This window comes from Neovison vison, chromosome 14 (genome assembly GCF_020171115.1).
Source record: "Neovison vison isolate M4711 chromosome 14, ASM_NN_V1, whole genome shotgun sequence".
Classification (NCBI taxonomy): Eukaryota; Metazoa; Chordata; class Mammalia; order Carnivora; family Mustelidae; genus Neogale; species Neogale vison.
The window spans coordinates 19,365,261-19,379,952 of record NC_058104.1 but is presented as its reverse complement, the minus strand read 5'-3'; the positions used below and the strand labels follow the sequence as shown (position 1 = coordinate 19,379,952).

Here is a 14,692-nt window from a genome sequence, read left to right as displayed (position 1 = left end):
CAGTCACACAGTGACAGAAATAGCTGCCAACACTGACAGAGGGACAGAGAGAACTCCAGTGTCTGACACACAGAGATGTGAGAGCACCGACTGCCCAGAAGGGCACTGCGGGAGGCGTGAGAGGGAACGGAAGGCCAGGCCCTGCTGCCTCTTCTGAAGCTGTGAGGAGGAGGGCGCGTCAGCTCCCAGGTGTCCTGCCCTAACAGGTCAGATTTTATCCTAGCAAAGAAGCTGCTGCCTCTCACCCGGCTTTGGAAAACTTGGACTTTTTCGATTTCTTCTCCTTGTCATAAGTGTCATCTTTTTTCTTCTTCTTTATCTTCTCACCACCTTCCTTCAACTTCCGCTTCTGAGAATTAAAGACAAGGCACAGTTACACGGCTCCCTAACTCAGGGAGCAAGTGCACTACACAGCACTGGCCTTGCTCCGCCCAGGGGACACCCTGAGAGCTGTCTTATTGCCTTCATGAGCAACAGCTTTCAGATCGGTCCCTGGACCACAGACCTGCAACAGGTCAACACAGCATTCCCACTGACAGTGTCTCCTGGAAACACCCAGGTCTGAGGCAAGAGGCCATTCTGTAGCCTGAAACTTTTCTAGTTCAAGTTAGCTGTATATGGGCCCTACCTCTTATTTAAAACACACAGGCAGTGGTGGGCAGATTTCAAAATAAACTTATCTTAAGGCTAACTTTTTTTTGGTGGGGTGACAGCCCTGGGAACTGAAGTCCTCTACATGTCCACAGAAGAGACACAGCAAGGCTGGTGCAAACTCTCCTCACTCCACACCCTTGACTGCCTTAAGTCCCCGCCCTGAGACCACCTCAAGAAAAAAATCCCTGCTGAGCTACTCGGACACAGGCACGGACACCTCCAGGTTCATGGAACCTCTCCACAGTGCAGGTGTGAGAAGTGACCTGTCAGCCTCGGCACAGCTCATGCCTTTCCACCAAGCTCCTGAGCCAACCTAAACCAGCATTTTGGCAAGTCAACTACTGATCTTATAAAGTCATACAAGAAAAGCACTTCTGAAATCCAAAAGCAAGTATCATTCTAACCTTTGGAGATTTCTTCTTCTTTTCTTTAATGAAGTCATCCTCAGATTCGGATGCTTGTCTAAACTGCAGGGTTCCCGAGTTAATGTAAAATCCTCCATACTTTGTAGTCAAAGAAGCTGGAACAAGCTCATCATACTGAAGGGGGGAAAACAAACAGTCAGCTCCAAGTTTTGGTACTCTAGTCCAAAGGTACAGAGTGGGTCTTGGTAGAGCAGATATGACTGTGTTCTTCTGTGACTCTTCAGACAAGACCTGCTTCTGGTCAACCACGGATGTCCAAGCTCAAAGGCGTTTGGACAAATCTGGTCAACATTTTCAGTGAGGGAAACAAGGCCTGATCAAACTTGTCGCTTCTTCCCCACCCCCGCCCCACACACCAGGGCGGTCTTTTCTTCACACTGAGGGCATGCCCACACCAACTCAACCTCCACCTCCAGGCCATCATCAGTAGAAACTAGGGTGTCATGATTCCAGGGGCATTTTCAGTAAGGACTTACCGCCTCAGAATTATCAATGAAGGAGTCAGATTCGTCATAACCGTATCCCATGTCAATCAGGTCCTGTATCCTATCTTTTCTACGTTTCTTTCCACCCTAAAATTTAAAATAGGTTATGTGCTTTTTCCATGTGTAACTGTAGTAAAAACACGTAGCATGAGGCCCACCCTCTTAACAAGAAATGTTTAAGTCTAAGGCCACACACTTTCTTTGATACACAGAATTAACTGTTGCTTTGAATTCCATCAACTAGTGACTAAAGGTTGTAAAATCAGTGAAGCAGTCACACACACACACACACACACACACACACACCCCTACGCCCACTCCAAACCCCATTTCCTTGAAGACCTTCTAAAAAGAACAGATTTGTATCTGCATAAAATGACCTAAAACAGAAGAAAGAACTAAATGGCTTTTATGCTTTGTATCAAAACATTTATTCTAAGCATAAATTCTAGGAATAAAAGGCCCTTCTTGCTCATTCATCCATTTAGCTTCACACACCACTGCCTGCCACATGCATTTTCTGTACCTTAATGCATTTATCTAATAATTGCATTTTGTTCTCTCCAACCTCTGTACTTGTTTAGATGATAATCCACTAAAGGAACATAAAAATGTCTGGAAACCTCTCCCACTCAACGAGGTTGTTTTGTTGCCCAAGAGAGGAATCTTACATATTTTTCTTCAAATTTCCGGGCAAGGGCCTCCACTTTATGCCTTTCCTTTTCTTCATCATTGAAAGGATCTGAGAGATCTTTCTTCTGTAAAGAGACCATTCCACAAAAATAAGAGTCACAAAAAATTCCCACAATCCTATTCATAATACCTGCACTGACTACTCGATACCCGTGAACTGCATAATGAAAACAGCTTTTTCAAAAAAGACAAGATAAAACACATGCTACTCTCCCAACAGTGTTTACCTTAGTTGCTAAAGGAAATAAAGTTTCCATTCACATAATTCAACAAAACTTAACTAAATGCCTACAAGTGCCCACCAAAGCACTATGTCCTAGAGGGCTCCAAATATGGCAAAGGGCATTTAGTTAGGGATGCTCAACCTGTATAGAACTGTTTCAATACAGTTGGTTTCCTTTGTTTTTGTTTTTGTTTTTGAAGATTTTATTTATTTATATGAGAGAATGAGAGAGAGAGAGAGCAAGAGCATGAGAGGGGAGAAGATCAGAGGGAGAAGTAGACTTCCTGTTGAGCAGGGAGCCCGATGTGGGACTCGATCTTGGGACTCCAGGATCATGACCTGACCCGAAGGCAGTTGCTTAATGAACGAGCCACCCAGGCGCCCCCAGTTGGTTTCCTTTTTAATCCTAAAAACTATTCCACACATTTAAAAACAGTACTCTAAGAAGGTCCATAGGCTTCACTGACTTCCAAAGCAGTCAAGGGCTCAAAAAGGTTAAGAACCCACTGAAAGTAGTAAAAGTCCTGGAGAGCTATTCTGCTGTATTTCTTAGTACAGTGGTATGAACCAGCCTTCCCTCACTGCTATCAATAGTCAAAACAAAACAAACAAAAAATAGTCATAACCAGGTTCATAGCATTCCCTCTGCCTAGAAGCTTATCTTGATGAATCAACAATCTTATCTTTCCTCCCAATGTCAGTACCCCCTCCCAATATTTTCATATGGTTTTCCAGTTTTATTTCTACTCCATGAAAGTAGTTTTCCATTTTTCTCATCAAGTAAATTTTCCAGAGTTGGACTTTAAGTTTCTTTGGCAAGGAACCTTAATTTTAATAAAAGACTCCTAAACGGAATACATTTAAGTAGACAAAAATCACTAAAGACTGGATGCCCGTCTTAAGACCCTCCCATCCCTGCCCACTGGAATCCCACCCACTCACGAGGACCAGTTAAATGAGATATTGTGGAATGTACATATAAGTGCCACAATGAGTGTTCTTTAAAACATACACTCATCTGTACCTTCTTTTTTTTTTTTTTTTTAAAGATTTTATTTATTTATTTGGCAGACAGAGATCACAAGTAGGCACAGAGGCAGGCAGAGAGAGAGAGAGAGGGAAGCAGGCTCCCTGCTGAGCAGAGAGCCCGACACGGGGCTCCATCCCAGGACCCAGAGATCGCGTTGGTGGTATAGTGGTGAGCATAGCTGCCTTCCAGGACCCAGAGATCATGACCTGAGCCGAAGGCAGAGGCTTTAACCCACTGAGCCGCCCAGGCGTCCCTCATCTGTACCTTCTTATGTTTTCTACAATGATCACATATAACTCAAGCACTCTAAGTAATTTAAAGAACTTCCACCAATCTAGAGAAATACTGGATACAATGCATACTCTCTCACGTCTTGCAACCAGTAGTTGTCCAAAAAGGACTACTTTTGTGTGCATGAAGGTCCACCTCTGTCCACCCACAGCATCCGAATGTAAGCTCTCTGCTGTCCAAGCCCTGCAGGGTTTGTTTTTACATAAGACTTAGTAACCGCCACATTGTAACTCCTGTTACCTGTGTTGGCTTAATTCTAAAGTACCTACAAGACTGAAAGCTCCTTTGAGGCTGGGATAGTGGCTTCTCCACCTTTATATAGTCTTCAGCATCTCGCCCAGTGCCTTTATAAGAAATATATGCTGGGGCACCTGGGTGGCTCAGTTGTTGGGCGTCTGCGTTCAGCTCAGGTCATGATCCCAGGGTTCTGGGACTGAGCCCTGCATCGGCCTCCATGCTCAGTAGGAAGCCTACTTCTCCCTCTCCCACTCCCCCTGCTTGTGTTCCTTCTCTCGCTGGGTCTCTCTGTGTCAAATAAATAAAATCTTAAATAAAATAAAAAAAAATACATATATATATGTGTGTGTATATATATACGTGCGTGGGTGGTTCATTGGGTTAAGGTCTCTGCCTTCAGCTCGGGTCATGATCCCAGGGTCCTGGGATTGAGCCCCGAATCGGGCTCTCTTCTCAGCGGGGAGAGTGCTTCTTCATCTCTGCCTGCCTCTCCGCCTACTAGCGATTTCTGTCAAATAAATAAATAAAATCTTAAAAAAAAAAAATACACACACACACACACACATACTAACTGAATTAATACATGAATCCATCAGATTACATAATACTTTGAAAACCACAGAGTAGACACAAAGATTCAGGAATTCTGAACCTGAGGGCCAGGAATGAATCCCCCTGAAACTAAATCCAAAGCTGTGTATGCTCCATACATTTTTCTGCTATGGAGAATATGTGGATCCCTCAAAAAGATGGAATCAGAGTACTAGAGTTCTAATTTCAGTTAAACCCATAAATAAAGACCTCAACCAATCCCTGCTACTGTTTCTTCCTCTCAAGGAAGATGATCCCATTCCGAGCTTGGAAAAGAAATCATGAATGGATTTGAAATTATTTTTTCTCATTCTGCCCCAAGCCCTCAAATAACAGGTTGACCCTTCGCAGAAACTTACTGGCTTCCCTTCAGTTAATCAGATCTTAATCAGGGAAACACATTTTAACCTGAGCAAAGAAAACAGATAATCCTCCTAACCAAAGGCACTCACCTCCTCTTTCTGGGATTTCAGCACAAGAGTGAATTAAAAATAAAGGAGCACAGGCCACTGAGTTATGCTGCCAAAAAATATATGCAGCAAAAAATACGTGATCTCGTTCTACCCTCAAACACCCTGTAAGCCAGGTACCAGGCTGATCCTCATTTTACTAAGAGCCACTCTAGCGACCAAAATACTCCAAATTAGAGCAGTGGGCCTGTGTAGTATTTTGGAAGAGTAGGAAGAGGATTTCTGGTGTCCTGGAAAATATTCTATTTTATAATCCAGGCACAGGATACATGGGTGTATTGAGCTTGTGAAAATGCATCAACCTGTTAATTTATCATATATGCACTTTTCTTATGTATTTAATAGAGCAAATGGTATTTTTTTAAATTTTACAATGTTAATTATCAAAACATCAGTAATAGCTGAAGGTGGTGATGCGTACATGGGGGCTTTTATACCACTCTCTTCCTCTGAGCTTGAGGAACTTCCTATATATTAAAAAAAAAATCCCATAAAAACAGGTCTCCATCCATCCAGGCAAAGAAACTATCCAGAATCTCACTGTTCAGAAGAGAATGAGCTGTCAGGGTCTTTTCTCGTCTGCCCCTTACACGAACCAGAGTGAGATTCCATTGGAAAAGAAAAATGTCCAGCACCAAATTCCAGGGCTGGAACAGCCAGGAACTGCTCACCTTTACATGTAACACGTATAACCTTGGCGTGAAAAGCTGCATTGTTTCTTATTAGCCATAATTCATATTAGCCTTGGATGCACAGTGTTCTCTCTAGCATAAATCAGGAGAATGGTTCTAGAAAGAATTCTATCATCTCCTGCCAGTGGCAAAACCAGCACACCTTGTGACTGCTTTGGACTGCCATGATCTTGGGATAGCCAGAGCCTTTCTAGTCTTGCTTCCACCCTTCAGAAGCCCCTTTTGCACAGGATGTGCCATGCACTGTATCCGCAGACTGAGTCTGAGGCTGCTCGGGTGTACCTTGTCTGTGGGTTGAAGGCCTTTCACCTTCCCTCGTATGTTCTTCACCAGCTCGGGGTAGAAGAACTCTGGACAGCGCTTGTGATCCGGCTCGAAGAGGGTGAGTGTAATCCGAACAGCTGCTGCAGCCGGCTCAGAGTCCTGATGCTGTTCTGTTCCCCCAACCTCCTCTTTCCGGGATTTCTTCAAAAATGCAGGATTCAGAGAACCTGGGAGAGAGGTGAACTGGACCCTGTGGGGCTCCGACATGGCTACCAACAAGTCTTAGCGGGTGTCACTGCATGGCTTCTGTTAACATTAAAAGAAGGGCCAGGTCAAACCAAGATGATAAAAATGGTGATTTCTCCTGTTCAGCTACTCAGATTCAAGCTTAAAAGAATTTCTTTGTCAAGAAGAATCCTTTGTTAAGTTGATCTTTATTACCACTCACTGCTTCTTTCTTCTTCAATACTATTCATCTTAAATATACCATTTTTAAATGTAAACGTAAATCACCCCAAATCCTATCATTGAGAGATAGTGTTCAGCATACTTTTTTCTAGTCTTTTTTTCTATGCCTAGCCAATAGTTCTTTGACGTTAGAGAATCCATTCTGATAGGGCCTTAAAGAATCCTCAAAACTGCAAATACCACTAGAGAACAGTATTTTTCGTTTAATTTATCCGACACTTTTTTTTTCTGGCTGAGAATAATCTCTTTCTTAAGATCTCTATATTTTCATCACCAGCACTGCACTTACATTTAGGGCCTATCTTTACAATGAGAAAGTTTTCAGCAGATCACAGAAGGTACTGCCTCTTCTGGATACATAAAAAAAGTGTCTCAAGAGGACTGTGGCTTGGCTCATTTCCTAACACACCTGCCTCTCCACCTAAAACTTGGCCTCAGCAAAATGAAAAATTATCACATGCCAAAGACCTTCAAAGTTGCTTGGAAATGGTCAAAATAGATAGTAAAGCTCAGAATACCAAGGGTTTATGGAATATAAATATCCAAACACACACACACACAAACACACATCCACACAGTTTTTGTGTGGTGCTTCAGGTATCATCTATATACGTCCAGCTTTTTGAAACACACTCTAGTGTGAACTTTCTACAACGCCACTAAATAAAAATATTTACTGTAGCCTTGTTTATACAAGAAAAACGATTTTTAAAAACCACCTCAATATCCAGCATTAAGGAAATGGTTGAAAAAAAATCACAGCTTTTTATGAAACAAGATGGGACTGGGAGGGAGACAAATCATAAGAGGCTCTTAATCTCACAAAACAAACAGGGTTGCCAGAAGAGGGTGGGGGCAGGGAGAGGGTGGCTGGGTGTTGGACATTGGGGAGGATATGTGCTATGGTGAGTGCCGTGAAATGTGTAAGCCTGATACATCACAGCCCTGTACCCCTAGGGCAAATAATACATTATATGTTAATAAAAATAATTTTTAAAAATCATAGCTTTTTACAATTCTTATAAATCTATAAATTTTGATATATACAATGCCTGTCATACCACTTACAACTACATTTTTCTGCTTTGTTACTGTTTTTAGATTAAACTGAGATATAAAGGAAATTTTAACTTAGTTTTCACAAGGTACTCTAACTTGGCTTCTTCCCAGCATTAATCCCTAACCTTTCTTTTCCCTGCTGACTTGGCTTCTGTTATAGAGTAATGCATTAGACATCTTAAGATCTGTTACTAAAATGTAACCTGTTAATCTAGTATATGTAGACACTGTTTAACCAAAACTATACTGTTTCGAAAAATTTCTATGGTGTATTTTAATATCTCTAACCAAAAATTCATCCTTATTATTCTTTTAAATATAGTTATTCAAGCCTGTTTATTATTTCAGGTCAACTTTAGAATTATTTTGACATATTCCAAAAAAAAGCTCACTGTATTTTGATAGTAATGAATGATCAGTAGAAACTAATTCAAGAAGATTTACGCATGTCACATATATCCACATGTAAGAATGTTTACTATATACGTAATGTTCATTTTTTTTCTACTATGACCAAAAATTCTGATTGCTAAGATCAGGGAGTAAAATATCTAAAAATGAAGAGTTAGAATAATCCTAAGTAGGCAGCAAAGTAATTAGCAGCAAAATAGATTAGTAGTGCAAAAAACCATCATGCACTAAAATGTTGGGGGAAAATTCCCCTAAAAAAACCTTTCAAGGGCCCCAGGACATTCATGATGCCCTGGGTTGTGAAAATAAATCACAGCTGAAAGCTGATGCTTAAAGGCCCCCCACTGACACAAGCAGGCAAGGTCTCACTATAAGAAGGGAACATGCAAGTTAACAGATGAAATATAGGACGTTCACCCTGGAAGGGGCAACCAGGTTCCTGCTGTGTCCAGACAGTAATTTTTTTTTTTAAGATTTCACTTATTTATGACAGAGAACAAGCAGAGGGGGCTGGAGAGGGAGAAGCAGGCTCCCCGTTGAGCAGGGAGCTCAATATGGGGCAATGAGGCTCAATTCCAGGATGCTGGGATCATGACCTGAGCCCAAGGCAGACACTTCAACGACTGAGCCACCCAGATGCCCGCAAGCAGTAATTTTTAAAAAGTACCCTTAGCATGGTCCTAATGTTAGACACTGCAACTTCATTCACCTGGATGGCAAAACTGCTTCTCTCAGTTGTATGACTTTACAAATAAGACCAAAGAATAAAGTAAATCAAACCTGTAACATATTAACACTTAGTAATTAGATTTGGGATTAAATTTTATAATCACCCTAAATGCTTGCTACTTGTTACGAAGTTATTTGAAACATTTAAGAAAATCAGACATAATAATGATTGACTTACTGGACTTACAATTTTAATTTGAAATGGTTAATAGAAGTATCAAAGTGTTCATTTAAACCTAATTCTACATCTATCAGAAAAAAAGACATTACAAGAGTTATGTCTTTGGAAAGATTTTACCATTAGGCTTATAAATGCACCATTTCAGAAGTCTGAAGTATTTCAAAGAACAAGCATATAAAACTTTAAATGTAGGGGTGCTTGAGTGGCTCAGTTGGTTAAGCATTGGGCTCTTTTATCTAGCTCAGGTCTTGATCTCAGAGCCATGAGTTCAAGCATGACTTTGGGTTCCACGCTGGGGCATAGACCTACTAAAAAAACAAAAACTTTAAATGCAGTTTAAACTTCTAAGGGTAGTTAACATTTGCAAAAAAAATTGTTTAGTGGTACGTAATCTTTTGAACTGGTACCTTAATTGAAGCTTTGTCAGGAGTCAAATATTTTTATTTTTATATAACTACTCTTAGATTTATAAGTAAAGTAAGATGGGGGTGCACCCGGGTGGCTCAGCTGGTTCCATGTCCGACACTTGGTTTGGGCTCAGGTCATGATCTCGGGTTGTGAGATCAAGCCCCATATCCCGCTCAGCAAGGAGTCTGCTTGGGATTCTTTCCTCTTTTTTTCCTCCCTCCACCTCTTCCCCTTCCCTTTTCCTCTCTTTCAAAATAAATAAAAATCTTTTAAAGAAAAAAGATTTGGGAGTGAAACTTAAAAGGCTTAAGAAAAACTAAATATTTAAATACTCAATTTTAACAAATTGAACATCACTCTAAATAAAAGCACAGTACTGTACACACAAAAACATCACTCCCCAAAAACCTCATCCAAAAAACATTAGCCTTCTTTTGCATCTTGGTTTATTCCCAGGAATTACACTTTTTTTTCATCATACATCCTCCTTTTTTGGGGGGGGGGGGACAGAGGCAGGGAGAGAGGGAACACAAGCCAGGGGAGTGGGAGAGGGAGAAGCAGGCTTCCTAAGAAGTGGAGAGTGGGACTCTGGGCTTGATCCCAGGAACCTGGGACCACGTCCTGAGCCGAAGGCAGACGCTTAATGACTGAGCCACACAGGTGTCCCAAATGCTGTATTTTCAAACTGATTATCAGTGAAACAGAAAAACTTAATTTTGTATGATGACTTCGTAATTAGTCTCCTTACTTAACTCATTTAATGGCTTTCCCTTCCCCCCTCCACAACAGGCTGCCCTGTCATTTCTGCAAATGAGAATTTTTTCTTCTTTCAGAAATGTCTCTATTTTTGTTTCATGTCTTAGTGCATTGGCTAGAACTTCCAGAATAACATTAAACATATATTCTTTGCCATGTTCTGACTCTCATGGGAATGCCTCTAGGTCCAATGTGATGTTGATTTAAAATTCATATAGTTTAATCAAACCATTAAAATATCCTTCAACTGCTCAAAAATTAAAGAGTTTTCAAATTAAGAACGTGTTGAATTTTATGAAATCATTTCCTGGAATCCTAAATGTGTTTTCAATAACTGGTTTGCCCTTAAGACAATATAAAACAGTAAATGACAGCTCCTAAAACTAACTGCCGGTACTTAAGGGAAACTTAACTCCAAGAAAAACCAAGCTTCGGACAAGCCAACGCACTAAACAAGCAAACAAACAAAACACTCTTACAACCAAAGTCTCTCTGTAACGAAAACACCTACTGGAGATGCGTGAGGATCCGCCACCTTTCCAAGCAAGAGGGCGACTCAAGAAAAACTCTAAGTCGACACGTAAACTGTGGAGTCTGCAAGAGGGACTGGGACCTTTTCAAAAGCCGTTATTTTCCACCCGGGTGCTTGGGCCCTGTGCTGAACTGCTGTGAACAGTTCCCCATTCAACGCCTTGGTTTTCACGTACTGAAACCACGCGAGCATCTGCCTTCCTGTTGTGACAACAGCCAGCTCCCAACTTCTCCAAAAGTGTCAAACTACAACGAGATGTACGTGAGAGCCCGGTCCCGACAAAGACACGCACCTTTGTCCCCGGCGCGACGCAGGCTACGGCCCCGAGGGCCGCACTCGTCCCCCCGCGGCCGTCCTCATGCCGGCCCGGGCGCCCGGGCTGCGGCGCTGCTAGCGGCCGGCCCCCGAGCCATGCCTCCCGGCGGGCGGCCAACCCGCGCCGCGGCCCATGGCCGGGTCCCCACGCGCCCGGGGGAGCCTCGCCGGCCGTGCCGCCGCCCCGGCCCCGGAGGAAGCGGAGAGACGCCGGCTCCACGTCGGTCGAGCAGCTCGGGACCTCGGGCGGGCTGCAACTGGCGCCCCGGGAGAACTTGAGGCGGCGAACGCGGGCTCCGAGCCGATCCCCGGACGCCGGCCGTTAGAAAGCGCGCACCGAAGGACCCGTCCGCCCCCCGGGCGAGGCCACGCAGAGCCCGCCGGGCGCGGGCCCCGGGCGCGGGCGGAGACAAGCTTCCAGGCCGCGCCGAGGTCCGTCAGGGCAGCTCCCGGTGTGGCGACACGGCCGGCCCCCGCGCGGGACTAACGGCCGTAACGGAAGCGCCGACGGGAGGGGGCTGGAGGCCAGAGCCCAGGGGCGGGGCGGGCCGCAGGGCTAGCTCCGTCGCGCACTCGAACGGCCGCACCGTCGCCGCCACCTCCGCCGCCTCAGACCGCGGGCGCTTCGTTGTCACGAGCCGGAGGGAGGGGGAAGGAGCCGGGAGACTCGGGGCTCCGGCGCGCCGAGACCGCGGCGCCCGGGTCACGTGCAGCTCCTCTGGCCAATGAACCCCTGCGGGCGCGGTGACGTCAGGGCAGCGGCGTGGCCGATGACAGCCGGCCCTCGTCACGTGGCCGGGCGCACTCCAATGGGCGGCGCCGGGGCGACCTGATGTTCCCGGCGGCCCGCGCGTCGGCGGTGGTTGGGTGGTAAGATGGCGGCTGTGAGTCTGCGCCTCGGCGATTTGGTGTGGTGAGTCCGGGCGGCCAGGGCTAAGCGAGGTGCGCCGGGGAGCTGCCCCACTGGGCGCGGGGTTCGCGGACAGCCCCGGAGCTTCCTTTCTGTGCGCTCCAGGCTGCGGAGAGAGGGCGAGATGAGGGGCCGGCGCTGGGAGCTACGCCGGGCGGAAGGGGCAGCCCGGCCCCGGGGGACTGAGGCCGAGAGTGGCCGCGGCGGGCTGGGCTCTGAACCCCAGGGCCGCCTAGGGGAGGGCTTCGCTCCGCACCTGCACGCCGGCGGGCACCGTGAAGGGAGTCTCTGGCGCCGCACAGCTCCCGCGGACGCCGGGTCCTTGGGGTCTTGCTGAGGCTCCTGAGAAAGCGGGAGAGTCGGGGAGCCGGCGGGCCATCTCGCCTGGGCAAGCCCGTCAAAACTCGCGTTGAAATGGAAACGACCTGTGCGGGCTGCTTGGCTGGGGGTGTCGAAACCGGACTGCTGGCGCTGCCCCGTGAAGAAATGGAAGGGGGACTTCTCCTTTACAGCTGAAGGCTTGGCAGTGACCAGTGCCTTCTTGGGTGCCTCTTGTGGTCTGCTTCTGTGTCCCAGACAACCGCCCGAACCAAGACTGACCGTCGCCGCTTCCCTGGAGCGACGTAGCTCACTTTTCGACCCAGAGGAAGGTTTCCATTAGCATTTGTCAAAGCCGGGCTCGTGAATTAAACCAGACTTTGTAAGGGGAAGTCTGTGTTTACAGAGCAAACTACCCTCCAACCCCCGTCCCGGGGAGGCTCTATACAAGTGGACTTTTGATTGGTTTTGTTGTTCTGTATTCCCTGTCACCCAAAGAATGCACATACTTTATGCACTTATGTATTTCCTTTCTGAAGAGTTTGGGCCTCTTGGGCCCAGCTGTGGACGCAAAATTAAGACCTCCTGTTTTCCAGTTTTTGTTTTGGCACTTGAGGGTGCAGGTGGAGAGTTAGGAAAATAAATTTGACGTTGAGTGGGTTGAAGGAGATGGACTGGCTTTTCCAGGGCAAAAGCTGACTGTGTGTTTTCTCTAGGGGGAAACTCGGCCGGTATCCTCCTTGGCCAGGAAAGGTGAGTGTCTTGCTACTATTGGAAGATATGTGAAGTGGGTTTGAGAAGGTGGAGACTATAAGATTCATGCCCCTCAGTTTCTGGCCTTTAGTTAATCCTGACCTATTTAAATAACACTCAGAGGGGTGCCTGGGTGGCCCAGTTGTTAGGCATCTGTCTTCAGCTCGGGTCATGATCCCTGGATCCTGGGATGGAGCCCCGCATCAGGCTCCCTGCTCTCTGGAAAGCCTGCTTCTCCCTCTCCCACTGCCCCTGCTTGTGTTCCCTCTCTCGCTGTCTCTCTTTCTGTCAAATAAATGAATAAAACCTTCCAAAAAATAAATAAATAACTCGAGTTTTTCTCTGTCTACTGTTTGTTTAGAAAAGGCAATACAATATAAACAGGGTCTTGTAATCTGCAGTAAATGCTTATCTCTTGAATCAGAGGTGGTTTTGGTGAAGTTTTTTAATCCTGGAAATCAATTCTAGTTTGAATTTAGCTTTACACTTAAATGTAACAAAAGGAGAAGAAAATAAATTCCCCAGGAAGAGAGGAGTCTAAATGTAGGTTAGTGAAAAGTCAAAGTATTTTTGTCCCAACTAAGTTTAAATCTTCTTTCCATGTTACCATATGTGCTGCTCCAGTGCATCTTTGCAGAAGTTGGCATTCCAGATTTTGCATGAGGCAATCCGTCATAGCTTTCCAAATGTTCTCTTTTTATATGCTTGCAAGGAGCCCAGGAAATGTCTTTAGACTGTTTCTTTGCAATATGGCATTTTCATTGCCTCAGTTGTTCTCATTGTCATTATTACCTGCCTCAACTCTCCTTGTACAGTTTTTTTTTTAATTGAAGCATAATTAACAAAACATTATAGTCGTTTTTGGGTGGACAACATATTGATTCAGTAATTCTATACACTATCCACTGCTTACAGTGATAAACATAGACACCACCTAACATTTTTACTTTACCGATGTATTTTTAGAACTGTTCTCTGCATTTCTTCAGTGATGACAGGGTCACATGGTTGGGGGAGGTTGATGTTGATCTTAGTTTTAACTGCTTTTAAAACAGTGCCAATTCCAGCAGAAGGGATATTCTACCTACTGAATCTACATGATCTACATGGTAGATGTAGGGAACTTATAGAATATTATATATATATAATATTAGATTATAGAATATTTGCTCATTTCCACACATCTCAGTAGAAAAGTCCCAGACTTAGACATGTACTACCTGGGTTCTCTTTAAACATATTCCCATTGTTTCCTTTTTTTTACCAACTTAGAAGTGTGGAAAAACCTTTTCTCCCCCTTTTACTCCCCAGATTGTTAATCCACCCAAAGACTTGAAGAAACCACGTGGAAAGAAATGCTTCTTTGTGAAGTTTTTTGGAACAGAAGATCAGTGAGTAGTGTTCATCAAGAGTTTCACTTTCCCTTTCTTTGGGCGTTATCCTGGATCTGAGCTGCTTGTGAGAATATTCTAGGGACCCTAGGTCATTTTTACTGTAGTCTGTCAGAATGGCATATTGTTTTGGCTTTATATGTAAATAAAAGGTGCTGTTCTTAGCTCCTAGAAATTGTCTTGGGGCCTACAACAATTTCAGTCAAGTGAAAAATAGAATTCACTGACTTCTGAGTATGATAATCACAATAAAATTATCTCTGACATCTCTTTATCAACTCCCATAGGTGGTTCTTCTTATTAGGGCTATGTTTGTTTCTCTTTTAATGGCTGTTTATCATTGTGATTCATGAGTGAGGTTTACAGTGAAATTAGGACCATTCATTTGAGAGTCTTTGATAGGTCA

The 14,692-nt window shown here is 44.5% G+C and overlaps 2 protein-coding genes across 8 annotated transcripts in view; one reads left to right on the top strand and one right to left on the bottom strand.

Annotated features, from left to right (window-relative positions):
• UBN1 (ubinuclein 1) overlaps positions 1–11,541 on the bottom strand; it is a 41,592-nt gene extending 30,051 nt beyond the window's left edge. For 2 of the 4 annotated variants that reach the window (XM_044233896.1, XM_044233897.1), the window contains exons 1-6: positions 10,892–11,541; positions 6,074–6,361; positions 2,236–2,322; positions 1,556–1,651; positions 1,059–1,193; positions 246–349 (exon numbers count right to left, since the gene is read on the bottom strand). In XM_044233896.1, coding sequence (XP_044089831.1) covers positions 246–349; positions 1,059–1,193; positions 1,556–1,651; positions 2,236–2,322; positions 6,074–6,322 — 671 coding nt within the window. In that variant the 5' untranslated portion in view covers positions 6,323–6,361; positions 10,892–11,541. The remainder of the gene's footprint in view (positions 1–245; positions 350–1,058; positions 1,194–1,555; positions 1,652–2,235; positions 2,323–6,073; positions 6,362–10,891) is intronic. The other 2 variants (XM_044233898.1, XM_044233899.1) reach the window with 1 other exon arrangement.
• Positions 11,542–11,762: 221 nt separating this feature from the next.
• GLYR1 (glyoxylate reductase 1 homolog) overlaps positions 11,763–14,692 on the top strand; it is a 34,468-nt gene continuing 31,538 nt past the window's right edge. For 3 of the 4 annotated variants that reach the window (XM_044233792.1, XM_044233791.1, XM_044233790.1), the window contains exons 1-3: positions 11,776–11,827; positions 12,859–12,895; positions 14,207–14,286. In XM_044233792.1, the coding sequence (XP_044089727.1) occupies positions 11,790–11,827; positions 12,859–12,895; positions 14,207–14,286 (155 nt within the window). In that variant the 5' untranslated portion in view covers positions 11,776–11,789. Of the gene's footprint in view, positions 11,828–12,858; positions 12,896–14,206; positions 14,287–14,692 lie in introns of all 4 variants that reach the window. The other variant, XM_044233789.1, reaches the window with a different exon arrangement.